The sequence below is a fragment of the Peromyscus californicus genome, unplaced genomic scaffold, assembly GCF_007827085.1.
Source record: "Peromyscus californicus insignis strain IS unplaced genomic scaffold, ASM782708v3 Scaffold_8__1_contigs__length_139910024, whole genome shotgun sequence".
Classification (NCBI taxonomy): Eukaryota; Metazoa; Chordata; class Mammalia; order Rodentia; family Cricetidae; genus Peromyscus; species Peromyscus californicus.
In genome coordinates this window covers 92,920,407-92,937,930 of record NW_026294606.1, presented here as the reverse complement: position 1 = coordinate 92,937,930, position 17,524 = coordinate 92,920,407, and the positions used below count along the sequence as shown (strand labels likewise).

The following is a 17,524-nucleotide window of genomic DNA, read 5'->3' as shown; positions in this document are numbered from 1 at the left end:
TTTACCCAGTCCCTTCTCAATGTGGACACACTGAATCAATCTCTGTTTTCTGCTCTTTCCCACTTCTTCTCTTTGGTTGGTGCACTGGGATAGGCTGCCAGAGCCCTTCTCTGAAGGGACGCTCTGGGCTGTTCTGGTAAGTGTTGGGAACACTACACTGGTTCCCAACACTGGTGTCAACAACCAGGATGAAGGAATAGGAACATCAAGGACGCATGTGGAAGGACTCTGATCTCCTCTGGTCTTCCCTTTTATCTCTACTCAGGCACCCCAGAAAGAAGCTGGTGGGCATTGGAGAAATGAACCTTGGTCAGCCCCAAGCAAATGCCAGAGGCAGGTTATGACTGGACCCCTGTACCCATGGGATCAGTACCTGTGACCCAACAGAGGTGAGAAATATTCAGGGAAGTTGAGTGTGGTGGCCCCACTTTTAATCCCAGCATTGGGGAAGAAGAGGCAGCCAGACCTTTGTGAGTTTGAAGCCAGCCCAGTTTCCACAGCAAGTTGCAGGCCAGTCAGGTTTACATAGCAGGCCTTGTCTCCAAACAAGCCAACAACTCAGGGATAAAGTTGCCCCTGTGTCAAAGGTGTTGACTTTCTCGTTATGCCTCAAACAACACAGCATAAGGATGATTTTTACATCTGTATTGGAGTCAGCACTGTTTTTAATCTGGGGATGGTGCACACACTGTACCACTGTCTATTAGGTGCTTATGCATTCTCACACATGATATTCTCCAGAATTCCTAAAACAGAGCCTTCCCCCATATCTAAGGACTACCATATACAGAGGGCAAATTTGAATTTGGAAAGGCATAGCTCAGTATCTGCCTCAGTTCAACCCTGGATCACATGGCTGACATACAAACAATGCTTCTAAATATAACTCAGCCCACTCCTGAAAGAAATTCATCTTTATTTCTACTTAATAAACTGCAAATGTCTGCTGTACAGAAAGTATCTTTAAAGTGAGCAGAATCCCAGCTGGTTTAGGGTCAGTTTCTAGGGGACTCACTATACCTCTTTGGTAACAGGCCTACCTGAGTATTCTTGACTGGATGGCAAAGTCAACACATAACTTAACTCACAGTGCTGAGGTCACAACAGTTGTAGACTACAGGGATCCAGAGAAAGGCAAGTCCTTTACTGGTAATGGTCAGAAATCTCAGCAGGCATCTCCACACAGACAGACAATTCCATGTGCTGATGTACTTAGAATGGGGTCTAGTCAGTGCTCAATTCTATCGAGCTGTACCCTAAGAAACTGGTAACTGTTCTTGACTGACACAAGGAAACCTTTTGTTTCAATCTTACATATCAGTACAGTCTTAATTAATGGTTAGTCCTCATAAGTTATTATTTGCATAAGGTTGTATCACTAAGTAAGACTAAAATTGTTTCAAAGTGTAAAAAAACCAGAAAGGTATACAAAAACAGAAGTTTATTACAGAATGTTAGAAAAACAACCCAATTGACTGCTTTGAATAATCAAAAACCACACCTCTGCAGACGAGAAAGACCCGGCAGCATATAGACATTTCAGGTTAGAGAGACATGTCTGCTCCTGATCAATCACTTCTGGGAAGTTCTCTAATATTTGATTCCAAAGTGAATGGATGAATTGGCTTGACATGATTAAAAAAAGTAAACTATAAATATAAGGGCAGCTGAAACAATGGCAATAATGAGGTTACAACAGTCATTCCAGGACAGTGAGAGAGAGCTGTTCACATGTGTCCTGTCGGTGTGTACACACACACAGATCAAACCCAGGTCAAACAGGAGCGGCATGTGCCCACACATTGAAGACCCTGAAGAATGCCACTGAAAGGATGTATAACATCCACTACACATCTGTCTCAACAACAGCACACTCCTTACAGGTAACACTGGATGGAGCATTAACCCCTACAGACGCCATGGGGAGGACCTCAAACCCGCTGTGCTCACAGGCATCTGTGTATCCGAGGCATCCATTTTAATCTTGGGGCTTTAAGAACATCTTCTTTGTTTTAATGGGTTTTATATTTCCATTTTCATCTTCTTCGTAATTGGCTCGGTCCCTCTTCTTGGCAAACTTTTTTCCAATTGTTCCCACCAAAGTCTCATATCTGTTAGGATGATAGCAGCACAAATTTAATTTCAAATAAAAAAGTAGGAATCAAGGCATGCTGAAAACACCAAGCCAAATACAGTAAGAAAACAAAATTTATGATAAAAAGAGATTGCGCGATTTAAAAATCCACACAGCTGGCTAAGGATGATTAAATTCTCGGCTGGTTTTGTTTCTGCATCCCCCAGACACACTGAGTACACTTGCTGGAAGGGAGCCTTCCTGGCCAGTGTGCCCAGCAAGAAGCCACTGGGCCATTAGGAGCAGCGTGCAACCCCACCCCGCACCCCCCCACCCCGCACCCCCCCCCCCCCCACCCCGCACTAGGTTTAAAGCTCCATAGCCCATGCTGTCAGAGCACCGGGAGTCTCCAACAGCTCCTAGAGCACGGTTACCTCCTCGCCATCTCTTCATCCGACACATCCACCTCCACTGTCTCCTCTTCTTCTGCCGCGGCTTTGTTCTTAGAATTCATCTGAAGCATTAACTTCTGAAAAACAAACACACCAGTGCGGGCCATCAGGGAGGCTTGGTGTCAGGCTGTCTTCTGACAGAAACTCAGTCACAGAACCCCTTGTGAGACTGTGAGAACTTCACGTCACGGCTGCCAACAGCACCGGCTGGGAGCCTAAGAACAGCTGGGTCAGCGTCAGGTGAGTGTCATTTAGATCACACCCCCTTCCTGTCACTCCTATTAAAGGGGCACAAGGCTAACAGTGGGAGGGGAAGAACAGGTGAAAAAGCAGAGGCCCCCACTTCAAAGAGGACAGTGCATCTCATGATGTCCCTGAGCACTCCTCCTCCATCTCCCTCTCACACTCCCCTACTCCTGACTGGTTTTCTGACAAACCTCGCAACAGTGGTTTCCTTATAACAAAGGGAGGCTAAGGAACACTTATAAGACTGATAGAAACCTCCGCTGAGAGAAGAGGGGCTGACTCACTTCCTGGTGAGCCCAGTGACCGGCCATTTTCTTAGGTGTTACACCTCAACTTTCCCACTGAGGAGGCACTGGGGGGGGGGGGCTTGCCCACCTAAGCCCCACTCTGTGAACAACAGATTCTTAAACCCCAAATGTTTCTTTCCTTTTGCCTCACATTAAAGCGTGAAGGAGGCTGGGGCAGAGAAGATGGGTACTACACCCAAACAGGGTTGTATGAACTCTAACACTTTGATTATAATGTACATTCCACATGCATTTCCTCCACAAAAATACCACCCACCTCTCTCTCTCCACCCACCCACCTCTCCAATGTTTAAATAAACTTCAGTGTGGGCTTAGGTGACTGAGGCATTCAGAAAAGTGATTCTCATCTGGGGTCGTTTTACCCACCAGGGGACAGATGACAATGGCCAGAGACACTTTTAGTCACCACAGCTGAGTTGAAGGAAGCATGTGTGCTAGCTACTAGCACTTAGAGGGTGGAGGCCAGGGGTTTGGGGGTAGCCTCAATCATCCTTTAACGTCCAGGACAGCCGGCATATAACCTAGGCCCAGGGTCACCTCCCAGATTGAAGAACCACGGCTAAAGAGGCAGAAGCTAAAGGTTTACACCACACATCTGCATGGACCAATCCAGAGGAGGGCTCCCAACATAGGCATCAGAGTTCTTGTAAATTCGACAAAGTAAAGGCCTGCTTTGCTGTGACACTGAGTCAGGAGATTTAACCAATAGCCCAGTCACAAGGTGAACACTCATTTCTCAAACAGACTTTACAAGGGATTTACTAAAAAAATAAATAAATAAATAAAAATCTATTTAACAGCTTGGATTAAAACCCGTCCATTACTAAGTCAAATGATACCATTTTTAAGTAGCGTTTTTCCATTAAGAAAGACATTTACAGATGCCGGAAAATAACTTCTCCTAACAGCATCGCATGAATAGTCTTGACATTCCTGTAAAAGACTGAGCTGGAGCTAACGCAGTGGCAGCATCAGGGACTGCACACCGCTATATTAAATTACCCACTCAATTCTTCCATAAAACCAGACTGCCACGCTGCAATTTCTTTAAATAGCTATGGCAATATTTCAAGACTTGTTATTTTTCATATAATGAGGAGAAATGGTACCTGGTGGGGAGAGACCGAAGCTCAATTATTGGCAGGAAAAAAAATTCAATTGTAAAAAATTTTTAAATTTGAAGCAATTATATTTAATACCTCAACTTCAGGATTAAATCCTCTGAACGACATCCTTCCATAGAGAAGATCTTCACATAGTGAGAAGCTCTGCTCTTCAATGATGAAACTCCTGAGCAGGATAAGAAACCCGTATTAACAGTGCATTTGCTTACAACCAAACACAGAAGCGAGGTCAAGCCTGCATAGAAATCCATCTTCCAGGTCTCAGAAGGCACAAGCAAGAGCACAGTGAGATGTCTAACCAGGGTTAGAAGTAAAAGCTGATCCAGCCAGCCAGCAAAGGCACTGGGAGATGAGAGCCCTGGGCTCAGGCAGGTCTTCCTCCAACTTCTCTATGATGATATCACACAAAGACCTCAGAATTCTTGATGAACTTTCCAAAGCAGAAGCAAAATACCTGATTCTTGTACAACCCCAAGTGCTCACTAAACATTCAGGAGAGGAGGCCAATGAAAACACAGGGCAGGCAGGAAACATTTGGCCTGGGCAGTTCTCAGAAGGCGTGAGTAGGTGGGGCTCGTGGCTATCAACACCAAAGACTGAAGACTGGCCTTGATGGCTTACTGGCCTTGATGGCTTATGCTTCAGCAGAGAAGGAGCTTGAGATATCAGGAAAGCTGGACCAGCAGGACTGGAAATGATGCTTCAGAACAAACTGCAGCTGCTGAGTGGGTGTGGCAAGTGAAAGCACAGACATTATGGGCACAACTGCTCCAGGAACAGACCTAAGTGTCTCTAAGTGATTCTTTAGTCACAAGTTCAAGACCCAAATCCAAGGTGAGCACATTCTCCAGCAAGCCAGCATAGGCCTAGCCTTGGACTCCTTCATGGGGTCCTGCTCTCCCGCACCGCCCCCCCCCCCCCCCAGCCCCAATGCTCATAAACACACATAGGTGTATCCAGGGGCTGGGGAGCAGCTAGGAAGAACCTGTGCTCTTGTGGATGTCCTAGTACAGACATGGTGCCAGAAAAGAAAACATTTACACCACAGAGGTGGGGTGGGGGTGGGAGAGCACAAACACACGTCCTCCCATTCCAGGCCACAGAGGGAGGAACCACACTCAATTAGCACTACGATAGCCAACAAGACGAAACTGAACACAAGTGTTTCCACAGTGAACTACTGAAAGCATGGGGCTGTGACAACTGTGAAGAAATGCCAAGTGAAGCAAGTTCGCCATTGGGAGCAGGAGAACAGAGCCAGTCTTGCTGAACTGGAGAGGCAAACCCCCGTTCAGGACCACAGAGAACAGAGCCAGCCTTGCTGAATTAGAGAGGCAAACTCCTGTTCAGGACCACAGAGAACAGAGGCCAGCCTTGGTGAACTGGAGAGGCAAACCCCAGTTCAGGACCACAGAGAACAGAGGCCAGCCTTGCTGAACTGGAAAGGCAAACCCCAGTTCAGGACCACAGAGAACAGAGGCCAGCCTTGCTGAACTGGAGAGGCAAAGCCCAGTTCAGGACCACAGAGAACAGAGGCCAGCCTTGCTGAACTGGAGAGGCAAACCCCAGTTCAGGACCACAGAGAACAGAGGCCAGCCTTGCTGAACTGGAGAGGCAAACCCCAGTTCAGGACCACAGAGGTGGCTGGAATATATGGGTCAGGACAACAGAAAGAGACACTCTGGAAGCTGGCCTGCTGTGAGGTCTCTGTGACTCTCTGGCTGAATAGTAAGTGCACAGCCACAGGTAAGTCCACAGCTAATGAAGAGGTGCTCCTGGGAGGACAGTGCTCTGGGGCAGCAGTGTTCTGTGGCCCCTGTAATTACCTTAAGCTGCTGTAAACTTAGGGTCTCACAGCATAAACGTGTGACTGACACCGGATCACTCTGGAGACAAGTGCAAACCAAGGCTGGAGCAGGACTGTCACCCCCCCAGAGACAATCATCTTTTGCCGTTCCAGCTGGTGATGTGCCAGGATTACTGGCCAGGGAACACAGCACTCCAACCTTTGCCTCTGTAGTCAAAGCCTTCTTACTTCTGGGACTCTTTCAAGGTGTTATGGTAGGTCCTCTAAGGGTCTATGTGGTGGAGGCTTGGTCTCCAGTGAGGCCATGTGAGGGTGATGGAGCCTTTAAGACATGGGGCCTATGGGAAGTCGCCAGGGACACTGCATTCAGGGAATAACAAAAGAGCCAGAGCCTGACCTGTGTCTCTAGCTTCCTGACTCAAGGTGCCACCTGACTCACAAACTCCTTCCACACCAGGCTCCTGATAGAGCTGAGCTGATACCAATGTCATGCCCTTGATGCTCCAGAACTGTGAGCTAAATAACACTCTCTCCTCCTTAGGCCACCCAGCCTCAGGCACTTCACTACAGCAATGAAAACCAGACTAGCATGCCAGAAAACACAATTTTTATTTAGAATTTACCCAAATAATCCAGAATAATCTCGTACCTAAAGATCCTTAACTTAATCACAGCAGCAAGTCATTTTTGCCACAGGTTACACGTTCCAGAGATGAAGCCCTGGGTGCTTTGGGATGTTCTGTATGTTAAATGTGTTGCTCTGATTGGTTAACAAATAAAACACTGATTGGCCAGTAGCCAGGCAGGAAGTATAAGCAGGACAAGGAGAGAAGAGAATTCTGGGAACAGGAAGGCTGAGGCAGAGAGACGCTGCCAGTTGCTGCCATGAGTACCAACATGTAAGGTACCGGTAGGCCACGAGCCACGTGCCAACTTATAGACTAATAGAAATGCGTTAATTTAAGATATAAGAACAGCTAGCAAGAAGCCTGCCACGGCCATACAGTTTGTAAATAATATAAGTCTCTGTGTGTTTACTTGGTTGGGTCTGAGCGGCTGCGGGACTGGCGGGTGAGAGAGATTTGTCCTGACTGTGGGCCAGGCAGGACAAGGAACTATAGCTACACTTGGGTCTTTGTTATTTGGGGTAGGGGCATTTTCTAGCCTACCATATCTGGGATATAAAGTGTATCCTGCCATATACATTGAACAAGCACTACAACATGCACAGAACAGGGGGATGCTTGAGTTCTGTCCAGCCAGAGAAGAGATCAGTCCCTATGATGCCTAGCAAGAAGACCCAAACTAGGAGATGGCTAATTTAGCCAGAGCAAAGACAAGAAAACTCACTGTAACAAACAGTAAGCTTACAAGCATACCAGTCAGTTGTCTAATGGAACAAAAGTCAACACTTTATTAATGAAAACTGAACTCAGACTCAGCAATGTTCACCCTCACACACAAATCACTAGACACACAAGGAAGCAGAAAACAGTCCTCACTGATGGAAAATCAACAGAGATGGTGGAATTAGTTAAAAAAGTAGTTTATTAATTATAAATGTATTATAAACATGCCTGAGAATTTCAATGAAAATATGAATGCCAAAGAAACAATCAAGAAACTTGAATTTTAAGTGGTAACTGCAAGAAAGTACCAGACATGAATTCTACAATCAAGAAAAAAACCATGTGAAGCAGGCAGCTGCCATGGGCATGACGGGAAGACCACGACCCCAGTACCTGGAGGCTGGAGCAGGAGGGTGGCATGTGAGGCCAGCATGGGCTGCAGAGTAAGACCCTGCTTTAAAGACAGTACAGTCCTCATCTACTAAAGAAAACAGATCTGAATTCCTTACTGAGAATCATCTGGATAAGAATTCTTCAGATCCCAGATCACTTCACTGGTGAAATATGATCAGCATTCCAGAAGAAACAATGGATTATTATCAATTTTATACAAACTGGGAAAAGAAAGGAGGTATGAATACTTAGCAACTGACCTATGGCCCAAATCAAAGACATTATAAACAATGTATAGATTATATTTTTATGAATGTAGCCACAACTATTAATAAAAATTATGGAACTGAACTAGACAAATATGACTAAATGGGGTATATGTCTGAGCCAGGCACACTGGCACATGTCTATAATCCCAGCACTCAGGGAGCCCAGGCAGGAGGATTGGGAGTTCAAGACCAACACAGCAAGACTTCTTTCTCTCCTAACATTAAAAAAAAAAAAAAAAAAAAAACAATGGTTTTCATATTCAGAAATTAATGTAATGCCTGACATTTTAACAGGAAATAATAATCATGTAAGTTTCTTACTAAAAAGCAAAAATATAACTTGCCCTTAGCCAACAAGGGGAAAAGAAACTAACCCTGCTCATGAGGGGCATCGACCAAAACCCACTGCAGGCCATACCTGGAATGGACAAGCCAGCGCTTGCCTGAGACATCTGCTCTCATCACTTCTACTCAGCATGGGTGATGCTAACCCATCAAATAATGCAAGGAAAGGAAATGGAACCAGAGATCTGGGCTCCCCCGGGCTGCCTGTACCCTCCAGCAGAGAATCAGCTCCTACACCACGCTCTCGCCTCAGTCTCTCTCCACGCCATGGCAATAAAATGGTGAAAAGTTATTTATGTCTTATTTTCCCAGGAAAGGAAATCCAAGTTATTTTCTGAGAACAGTATGTTGTATTAGAAAAGAAATAAATATCCCAAATGAGACAGAACTGTCCTACCTTTGATAAACACCTGGAAGACTTGGTGCAAACTCAACCAACACACAAAATTAAATGACTGCTCCTCACCTGTGCTAGTCCCTCTGCACACTCCTGCTCACACTGTCTCCAGGTTCCTTTACACTACTCCCCGCCACCTCCCCTGCTTAACCCCCTCCCACGTATATTATCTCTTGAAAGAAAAACCTCCTTCGTCATGATCAATATTTTGGGCCTGTAAGAAGCACACAGAGTAAAAAAGTCACTCCTCATCACTCTGGGGAATCTGGACTTTCTCTTCCCAGGAGAATACGTCACAGTCCCAAAGGACTAGAGAAAGTCAGAAAAGTAAAAAAGAACACAGCTAACCAAACAGCATATTAACAGGGGAAAAGGAAAGACGTATATGTTCCTGTAACTGTAGGTAAGACGTTCAGCCATTCGACAAAAGTATAAAATAATAAACCATGCTGAGGTAAGAAAATGAACAAGCAACAATGCCACACAACTTCCAGGATTTAGACAAATAGATGAGGTGATCTACCACTCTCCGACTCAAGACTTTTACAAGCATTAGTCAGGCTTGGAAGTGAAAGAAAAACCGCCTCAGGTATTACCCAGCTGCCTTCCCACCGGGCAGATGGCTCTGGGCAATCAACCCTCTTAAACTCCAGTTCCTCAAGAGCAAAGCGAACACATGATGCTGGGTACTCCTGGGTTTCTGTGAGTATTTGTTAACTAAGGTAATAGGACAGGCTTAGCTTAGGACAGACTACCAATGTAGCAATGTTTGTGACATGAATGGCATTCAGTGTAATACTGATAAAAACAAACATCCCGGGCCTGCCAAAGGACTGTTACAGAAACTGAGCTGGGGAGGCCTAACGTACAACCCACCTTGGGGCCTTCGTTTGAGTCCACGTGGAACAGACAGGTTAACGGTTTTTAGAAGAACAGAAAGCGCTGCACTAGAAGGATGAGTCAGCTCCACAGGGCTTCCCGACCCGTGGTTACACACCCCAGCAAACCTACTCTTTCTCCTTGAACTCTGGCAGATCCAGGTACCAGTGCTCATCGCTGATCATCTTCTTTTCCTCCTCCTCCAGTTGTTTCTTGGTTTCCGAGTCCAGGCCCCTTTGCATGAACTATCAAAACAAAACCAAGCCAGCATCAGCACCCTGCTCATCTGCACCGTGGGTACACAGGCCACCCGGCAGACAAGTTCAGCAACAGTCCTCTGCATACCAATGAACCTGGGTTTGTTTCGGCTTTCCAGACTCCCTTGTGGTTCAAAGTACAGGTGCCCATGTTGCCCCTTACATTCTTGGTGTAATCCTAACTGCCCTGTATCTCCCATTTCTTCTCAGCAGAAGCTTTAAGGCACACAGATAGTCACACATATCTACACTGGATAGAGGGGATGGAACACACTATGGCTGTGAAGAAAGTACATTGAGGTGCTATGGGATTTCTTTCTGTATGCTGTGAATATGTGTTGCTCTGACTGGTTGACAGATAAAGCTGAACTGGCCTATGGCAAGGCAGCTTAGAGGCAGGCGGGAAATCCAAGCAGATATAGAGAGAGAAGAAAGGAGAGGAGAGACAGATGCCTAGCTACCACCCAAGAAGCAAGATGCCAATAGACCAGCCACAGCCACGTGGCAAAACATAGATTAAGAGAAATGGGTTAATTTAAAATAAAAGAGTAAGCTAGCAAGAAGCCTGCCATAGGCCATACAGTTTGTAAATAATATTAAACCTCTGAATGAATATTTTATTAAGTGGTTGAGGGACCACGGGGCAGGGCAGGATCTGAGAAAACTTATGGCTACATTGAGGTTTAGGAAGAAGTTCAATTTTGATTCTACAGCATCTCAGGACACACTCTAAAACTAGCAATTTCACTCACCTCACTCAAAACTGAGGGTCCAGAGCTCAGTAGTGCTATGGGTCCTGACTGGCCTACAAGCCTAGAATATTCACTATCTTGCCCTTTACAAAGCACACCAAGCCCCGTTCTAAGGTCCAGAAAAGAACCTTATCTATCCAAACCACCACCCTGGCAAACCTTCTACCCACATCCTTTTCTCCCACTAGAAGTATCTCCATCCTAAATAGCTGCCCCAGCCAAAGGAATTCAATACTGACGGGCCTGGCAAGATGGCTTAGTGGCTAAAGGCACTTGTTGCCAAAGCTGACAACCTGAGTTGATCCTCAGGACCCACTTGGTAGAAGGAGAAACAATACTGGTAAGCTGTCCACATGTGCCATGGCACACACAAAAGAAATGTAATAAAAAAGGACAGAAAAGATGGTGCAGTGATTCAGAGCACTGGCTGCTCTTCCAGAGGAGACAGGTTCGACTCCTAACACCTACACTGGTGCTCACAACCCTCTGTAACTCCAGTTCAAGGGGACCTGACATCCTGTTCTGGCTTCCTTCGGCACCAGGCACTCATGTGGTGCAGACATACACACAGGCAAAACACCCACCCACATAAAATAATTAAAATAAATACTGAAAACAAGTGAGTCAGGATTAAATGTTCAATGTTCTCATACTTGCACAGCCACACTGCCTGTGACTGCCCTAAGCATCTCTGCTCCATGCCTTCTCCCAGTTCACACCGCTCTAGCTGTGCATAGTACCTCCCGTCCCACCAGCAAGGTCTCTGTCAATATGGCTGCTAAGGCAAACAGAACATGGGTAATACCCTCCCACACACCTGTCACGTCCAGTTGGATCTTGCTCACTTGGGTGAGGGAAAATAACTGCTTTAATTAAAATTTAAAAAATTTAAAGGCAAATCTTTAGTGTCTACCCTGACTGCTTAGCACACGCTCATTTGGCTCATTCCAAGAGCTAAGACTATTCAGTGCTCCCCAGGTCCACTCCCTTTCTCTGCAATCAGTATGATTACAAATAGCTAAAACTGGTGAAGACTCAACTTTTGCTCATGTACAAAAAGAAGTACTCCCCAAACTAAATTAGGGGCAACTTGCCCACCCTCCTTCCTCATCCTGCTTACTCCTAGCCGCACTCCAACTCAACTGCATTCAAAGCTTGGAGGGAATGCTTACTTCCTGACCCTCAATACAGTAAAACTCATTCATACCTTATTTCCTTTTCTTGGAGATGCCACCATTCTCTTAAGTTTGAGCCTCACCATAAGCACCGACAGCCCACACCTTAAAAAGGTTAGCTTAATGAACTACCTTTAAGATGGTGGGGATCTGATATCACCCATCAGAAACAGTACTTTGACTTCTGATCTTTTCCTGTGCTAGTTATAAGTAACGGGAGACTCTACTGTGGTGGGGGCAATGGACCACCACTCCCAGAAAGCCACATCATCTTAGGGGTAAACGAGAGAAACTCTACAGTGGACTGTGTGCCTAAACTATACTGTTTCATAGGTAGGGCAGCTGTGTTAAACACATTTTTATAATACTGTTGAGTGAGATGCTTAAGTCAAGCGCCACCTGTGTGTTCAATGACAGGTAGAAGAGACTACGCATTACAAGCGAAGGCCCTGGACCCCCATGACCAGTCTTTTTAGCTGTTACTTCTGTTTCAGATACCTCAGGGGTCATCAGAGATAATGACTGTGGCTACTTCAAATGTTACTGTGTGAGTTAAGTGGTCTATTATAGTCGGGCGGTGGTGGCGCACGCCTTTAATCCCAGCACTCGGGAGGCAGAGCCAGGCGGATCTCTGTGAGTTCGAGGCCAGCCTGGGCTACCAAGTGAGTTCCAGGAAAGGCGCAAAGCTACACAGAGAAACCCTGTCTCGAAAAACCAAAAAAAAAAAAAAAAAAAAAAAGTGGTCTATTATAGATGAAACAAGAACAATGTCTGAATACAGGAAGGACTGTAAATATTTCTATTAGTATTAACTTTCAAGATTTAGCTTCCCCCATCTTAATTTGTGTTCATTTCGTCTGCTTTTAACCTCACTCTCCTTTTCAGATTGTAGTTAGGTTGATTCAGAGTTTTTTTGTTGTTGTTGTCTTTTTGACACTTTCGTCCAAGCTGGTCACAAACTTGCTAAGCAGCTGACTAGGATACAAATGTATCCCACCAAGTCACTTCTACTGGTTCAAACTGGTTCAGTTTTGAATTTAAAAATCATGGCATGGGGCTGGATAGTTGCTCAGCCACTAGGAGCACTTCTGGCTCTTGCGGAGGTCCCGGCACCCACACCTGGCAGCTTACAACTCTGGTTTCTGGGGCTCCAACACTTTCTTCTGGCCTTCATGGGCACCTGAACACACATGGTGTATATTACAGACATATAGGCATACATAAAGAAAAAATAAGCATAAACCTTTTAAAAAACTGATTTTGTTTAAATGTTGATGGACAACTCATTTTACCTCACTTAAAATTTTCTCCATTCCCACCACAATGACAATCTTCATCCAGAACACAGGACCTTTTAGCTGGTCTTTCTGACTGTAAGTTTATGTGTTGTAGGGCTGGGCCTCTCTCTAACTATCCACAGTACAGTTAAAGTAGCCTTGAAAAGTTACAATTCACGAGACTGTTGCCAGGCTAACAGTTTCCTACTGCTCATGAGATAACGGGGAGCAAAACTTCAATCTGGCTCACAAAATTCCTTGGATGTCGTGACCACTAACTCATTTTTCCAGACTAGTTTTATGCTCCTTGTCTTTCAGATGTCCGCGCTACCTTTTGTTCTTGGAAATGTCCGTGATTTTCTTTTCTCCCTCTGGGACTAGTTTAGGACACTACCGGACTTCCTCTCACGTTGTTTCTTAAGGACCACTTCTCGCGAGAAGCCTAAGTTCCCAGGCGGCGCTGACACTTCAGCAGTCACCGCAGTCAACACTGCAGGTTCTTATGTTTGTGCAAGCTCGGTCCCCACAACGGTTTCGGGCTTCAGGCGAGTCTGCCTAATCACAATCTCACCCCCAGTGCCCAGTGGCACGCGGGCTGAGCGAATGAATGGGTACGCTTGCCGCGGCCGTCCAGGGCCAATCTGGGGTCCAGTCTGCCCGTCGCCTCGGCCCGAGTCACTGCGGGACATCTCGGAGCTCAGCCGCCCCGTCCGACTCCCCAGCAACCCCCGACCCCCGCACCTTCATGCGCAGCAGGTTCTTGGATAACTTAGTCTTGCGCTCAGACGCCATGTTGGGTAGAGTTCCGGAAGCTAGCCGCGCCACCGCGCTTGCGCTCAGCGTGACGTCGCACTAGACGTGCCCCGCCCCTCGCCACGTCGCCTTCACTCGCCGCAGCTTTAGCCCCACCTCACCTCCCTGCCCCGCCCCCGATTAGCCCCACCCCGTGGCGTTGCCCCGCCCCAGCACCTGGTTTTGCCCCGCCCACGTGCCTAGAGCTCCTGGGATCCTCTAGCTTCTCAACCTTCTGCTCCTCTGGGAGCGCGTCTCTCCCCAAGAAGCTTGGTAAAAACTCCCGCTGCTCCGGGGGGTGGGGGGCGACTGCGATGCAGGGTCCGAGGGTTTACCTCAGGAAGGCAGATTAAGGGGAGGTCGCTGGAGCTGTGAGCGGGGCCTCGGGTCGCCTCCGCTACTCCCGAGACCCCCTAACCGCCTTGTCTGTAGGATCCTTGCTGATAAGCCTATGAGGTTGCTGCCAGAGTTTAAAAGTTTTAGAAACACGACTGGTTGGCTCCCTATGTGGCTCGTTTTCTAGAACTCCCCGTAGCCCTGAGCCGCTGCTGTCGCTGTTTTAGTCTAGTCACAGGGTGAAAGAGGTGCCCACAAACCCAGGGTTGAGAGTGATGCTGCGCGGTTGCACCGCCACGCGGAAAACCATGGAGGACTGGTAAATATATACATGCACCTGATATATACACGCACCTGTTGGCTGTGCGTCTCTGGGGCTGAAGGATTCCCCCTGTTAAACAGGAAGAATAACAGGAACTAGCAAGGGCTGTATGCAAGGAAAGGCGGCAAAGAACTTGTGAAGGGGCCTGGGATGCTTTAGTGGGTGAAGACATTTGCTGCCAAGCCTGAGGACCCGAGTTTGACCCCAGGGATCCACATGATGGAAGGACAGAAGTTGTCCTCTGACTTCACACATGCCCACAACTCACAACAAACAAATGTAAATTGTTAAGAAGTAAAAAACCTTGAGACCTATATTAAGGTAAATAATTGTAAATGCAGTAGCTTTAGTACTTTCCTGTTTAGTGCTCACTGTACCTCCTGAAGGCATTTTTCCCCCCAGGCCATTCTCAGGTTCCACACTTTGGAAGACACCTAATAACATCTCAGCTGTTTGCATGCAGTGGATGTCATTTTTTTTTTTTTTTTGAGCTAGCTGCTGTCCCTTGTGAAAACACTGAGGAACACATCATTGTCATGTATTAAGCAACCTGCTGGAGAAATGGTAAAGCTGAGATTCATAAAGCATTCCGGATATTAAAAGCCCTGAAGGTTTTCTCAGTGGAGTAAATAAAGACATAATGTGTTAAGTGGTTACAGAAACACATTTACTCATAACTGTGAGTGAGACATTGGAGAGTACCAAGTGGCTAAAAACACATTACCACCCTTTCCTGGAGCTGGCATTCTGTACATTAAAAAGTAGTAAGTACCACGGAAGAAAGAAAACTACTGTGGGGAGTGACTTTTAGGGTCACTTTAAATTTAGTCCAGGATGCTCCTCTTCAGATCAGAGTGGGAAGGCTTGAAAGTCAAGAAAATACTGTTGTGTAAAGACTTGGAGGTAAAGTGGACAAGAAGAGGGTATAGCAGTTCCCCAAAGGAGAACCAAGATCTGGTCCCCGAGTTTACTACCTGTTACCTTGTTACTGGTCTAACCACGTGACCAACGTTTGCCTTCTTCCGTTCATAGATTGAAGTCCAAACCCATATTATATCAGAATGTGACTGTTTGGAGAGAAAGAGGCAATTAAGTTCAATCAAGTCCTTCAGGATGAACCCAAATCCAATATGCCGGGCATGTTTTTGGTTTTTTTTTGCTTTTCTTTTCTTTTTTGTGTGTGCTGGAGATGAAAACCAGAGCCACACACCAGGCAAGTGCCCTGTCACTCAGCTACATCTCCAGCCTTGTGTTATAAGATGAAAACTTCTGAGCACACCAGAGATGTGTGTATGCTAAAAGAATGACCATCTCCATGCCAAGGAAAGAAGCCTCAGGAGAAGCCAAAGCTACTGCCACCTTGGCCATAACTGTAAGAAATAAATGTAGCCAGTCTGAGGTATTTTGTTATGGTGGTCATAGAAAAGTGATGGCATCACATAACTGTAGATTACAGTTGTGACAAGAGCCTGCTGGGCAGAGATGGCATAGCAAGGGTACCTGAGCTCCTCTGGCCTGGAAAAGGCAAAGTGAGTCTCCAACAGTCTTCTTAAACAGGTAAGAAAAGAGTGTCATTAGTCCAAGGAAAGGTCTCCCAGTCATTCCCATGGCCATGCTACCATTGCTGCCTGTCACCCGTTCCTCATCTTGCAAAACTGAAAACTCTGGCCAGGCGGTGGTGGTACACGCCTTTAATCCCAGCACTCAGGAGGCAGAGGCTGGCAGATCTCTGTGAGTTCGAGGCCAACCTGGGCTACAGAGTGAGTTCCAGGAAAGGCACAAAGGTACACAGAGAAACCCTGTCTCAAAAAACAAACAACAAACAACAACAACAAAAAACAAAAAAAAGGGGGGGGGTTGGGGATTTAGCTCAGTGGTAGAGCACTTGCCAAGCAAGCGCAAGGCCCTGGGTTCGGTCCTCAGCTATGGAAAAAAACAAAAAACAAAACTGAAAACTCTGTACCCAGTAAAGAAGAAGTCCTTGCACCGATGTTCTAACTCTGAATTTGACTCCTGTGTGGGATCTTGAAAGAAGTGTTAGAAAACAGAGGTGAAGGAGTGACTCATCTATCTCCAGGAAACTAGAGGGTGTCTGAATTAACTCTTGAAGGATGAGTCGCTTTGGGTTAGAAGAGGAAAACATCTACGTTGGTGGATATGATAGCCTCTGCACAAACAGCAAGGGCAGGTAAAAGCCCCATAACTTTCCTTTGGACCTCTGTTATTTCTCGTCTGCTTGAACACTGTAGCATGAATCTTAAATGGTCTTCTTAATAAAAACAAAAAACAAAACTCAGTACCAGCTGTTGGGGTGACTGCTGAGAGATCAGAGAGACAGAACAAGCCACAGCTAACTTCTCAGCTGATCCTGTTTCCTCAAACTGGAAGCCTCTGGGTCCTCATCTGAATGGATCTCAGCTGATCTTCTGCTAAAAGCCTAAAGACTTAAAAGGCCTCTAGTTCCTGGTCCTCACGTCTTCTATACCTTTCTGCTTCTGGCCATCACTTCCTGGGATTAAAGGCATGTGTCTTTCCCAAACAAGACATGAGATCTCAAGTGCTGGGATTAAAGGTGTGTGTCATCATGCCTGGCTGTTTCCAGTGTGGCCTTGAACTCACAGAGATCCACATGGATCTCTTTCTCCAGAATGCTAGGATTAAAGTTGTGTGCTACCACTGCCTAACCTCTATGTTTAATATAGTGGCTGTTTTGTTCTCTGATCCCCAGATAATTTTATTGGGGTGCATAATATATCAACCACAGAACACTGGATTTTGATTTGTTTTTCTTCAGCACTTGTTTGAGGGATAAAGGCCAAAGTTTTCAACCAGTCAACTCAACAATATTCTGTATTTTTGACAAGGCAGATAGTTAAAATGAATACCCAAAGGTCCTACCTCTCAAAATGTAATATGTAAGGAGTGATTTAAGACCAATAATGTAATTGTAGCTTTGAATTACTCCCCACA

General features: G+C 46.0%; 1 protein-coding gene across 4 annotated transcripts; it reads right to left on the bottom strand.

Moving 5' to 3' along the window:
- Nucleotides 1-883: 883 nt before the first annotated feature.
- Nucleotides 884-13,966, bottom strand: Mphosph6 (M-phase phosphoprotein 6). Of its 4 annotated transcripts, none has more exons than XM_052728786.1 (5): nt 13,846-13,966; nt 9,776-9,888; nt 4,280-4,370; nt 2,509-2,603; nt 884-2,111 (listed from the first exon to the last, which is right to left on the bottom strand). In XM_052728786.1, exons 1-5 carry the CDS (start codon nt 13,894-13,896, stop codon nt 1,979-1,981), a joined length of 483 nt encoding a protein of 160 aa, XP_052584746.1. In that variant the 5' UTR covers nt 13,897-13,966; the 3' UTR covers nt 884-1,978. The 4 variants fall into 4 exon arrangements, with proteins under 4 accessions (XP_052584746.1, XP_052584747.1, XP_052584748.1 ...); XM_052728787.1 differs by having other exon boundaries at nt 2,509-2,600; XM_052728788.1 differs by lacking the exon at nt 13,846-13,966 and adding an exon at nt 13,120-13,823.
- Between the last annotated feature and the right edge of the window lie 3,558 nt (nt 13,967-17,524).

What these genes read in the sequence shown, in the direction of transcription:
- Mphosph6 (XM_052728786.1), bottom strand. Translation starts at nt 13,896, where the DNA reads ATGGCGTCTGAGCGCAAGACTAAGTTATCCAAGAACCTGCTGCGCATG. An exon ending in CCAGAGTTCAAGGAGAAAGA is followed by an intron (nt 4,371 to 9,775) that starts GTAGGTTTGCTG and finishes TATCCTGCTCAG; the next exon opens with GAGTTTCATCATTGAAGAGC. An exon ending in GATTTAATCCTGAAGTTGAG is followed by an intron (nt 2,604 to 4,279) that starts GTATTAAATATA and finishes TTTGTTTTTCAG; the next exon opens with AAGTTAATGCTTCAGATGAA.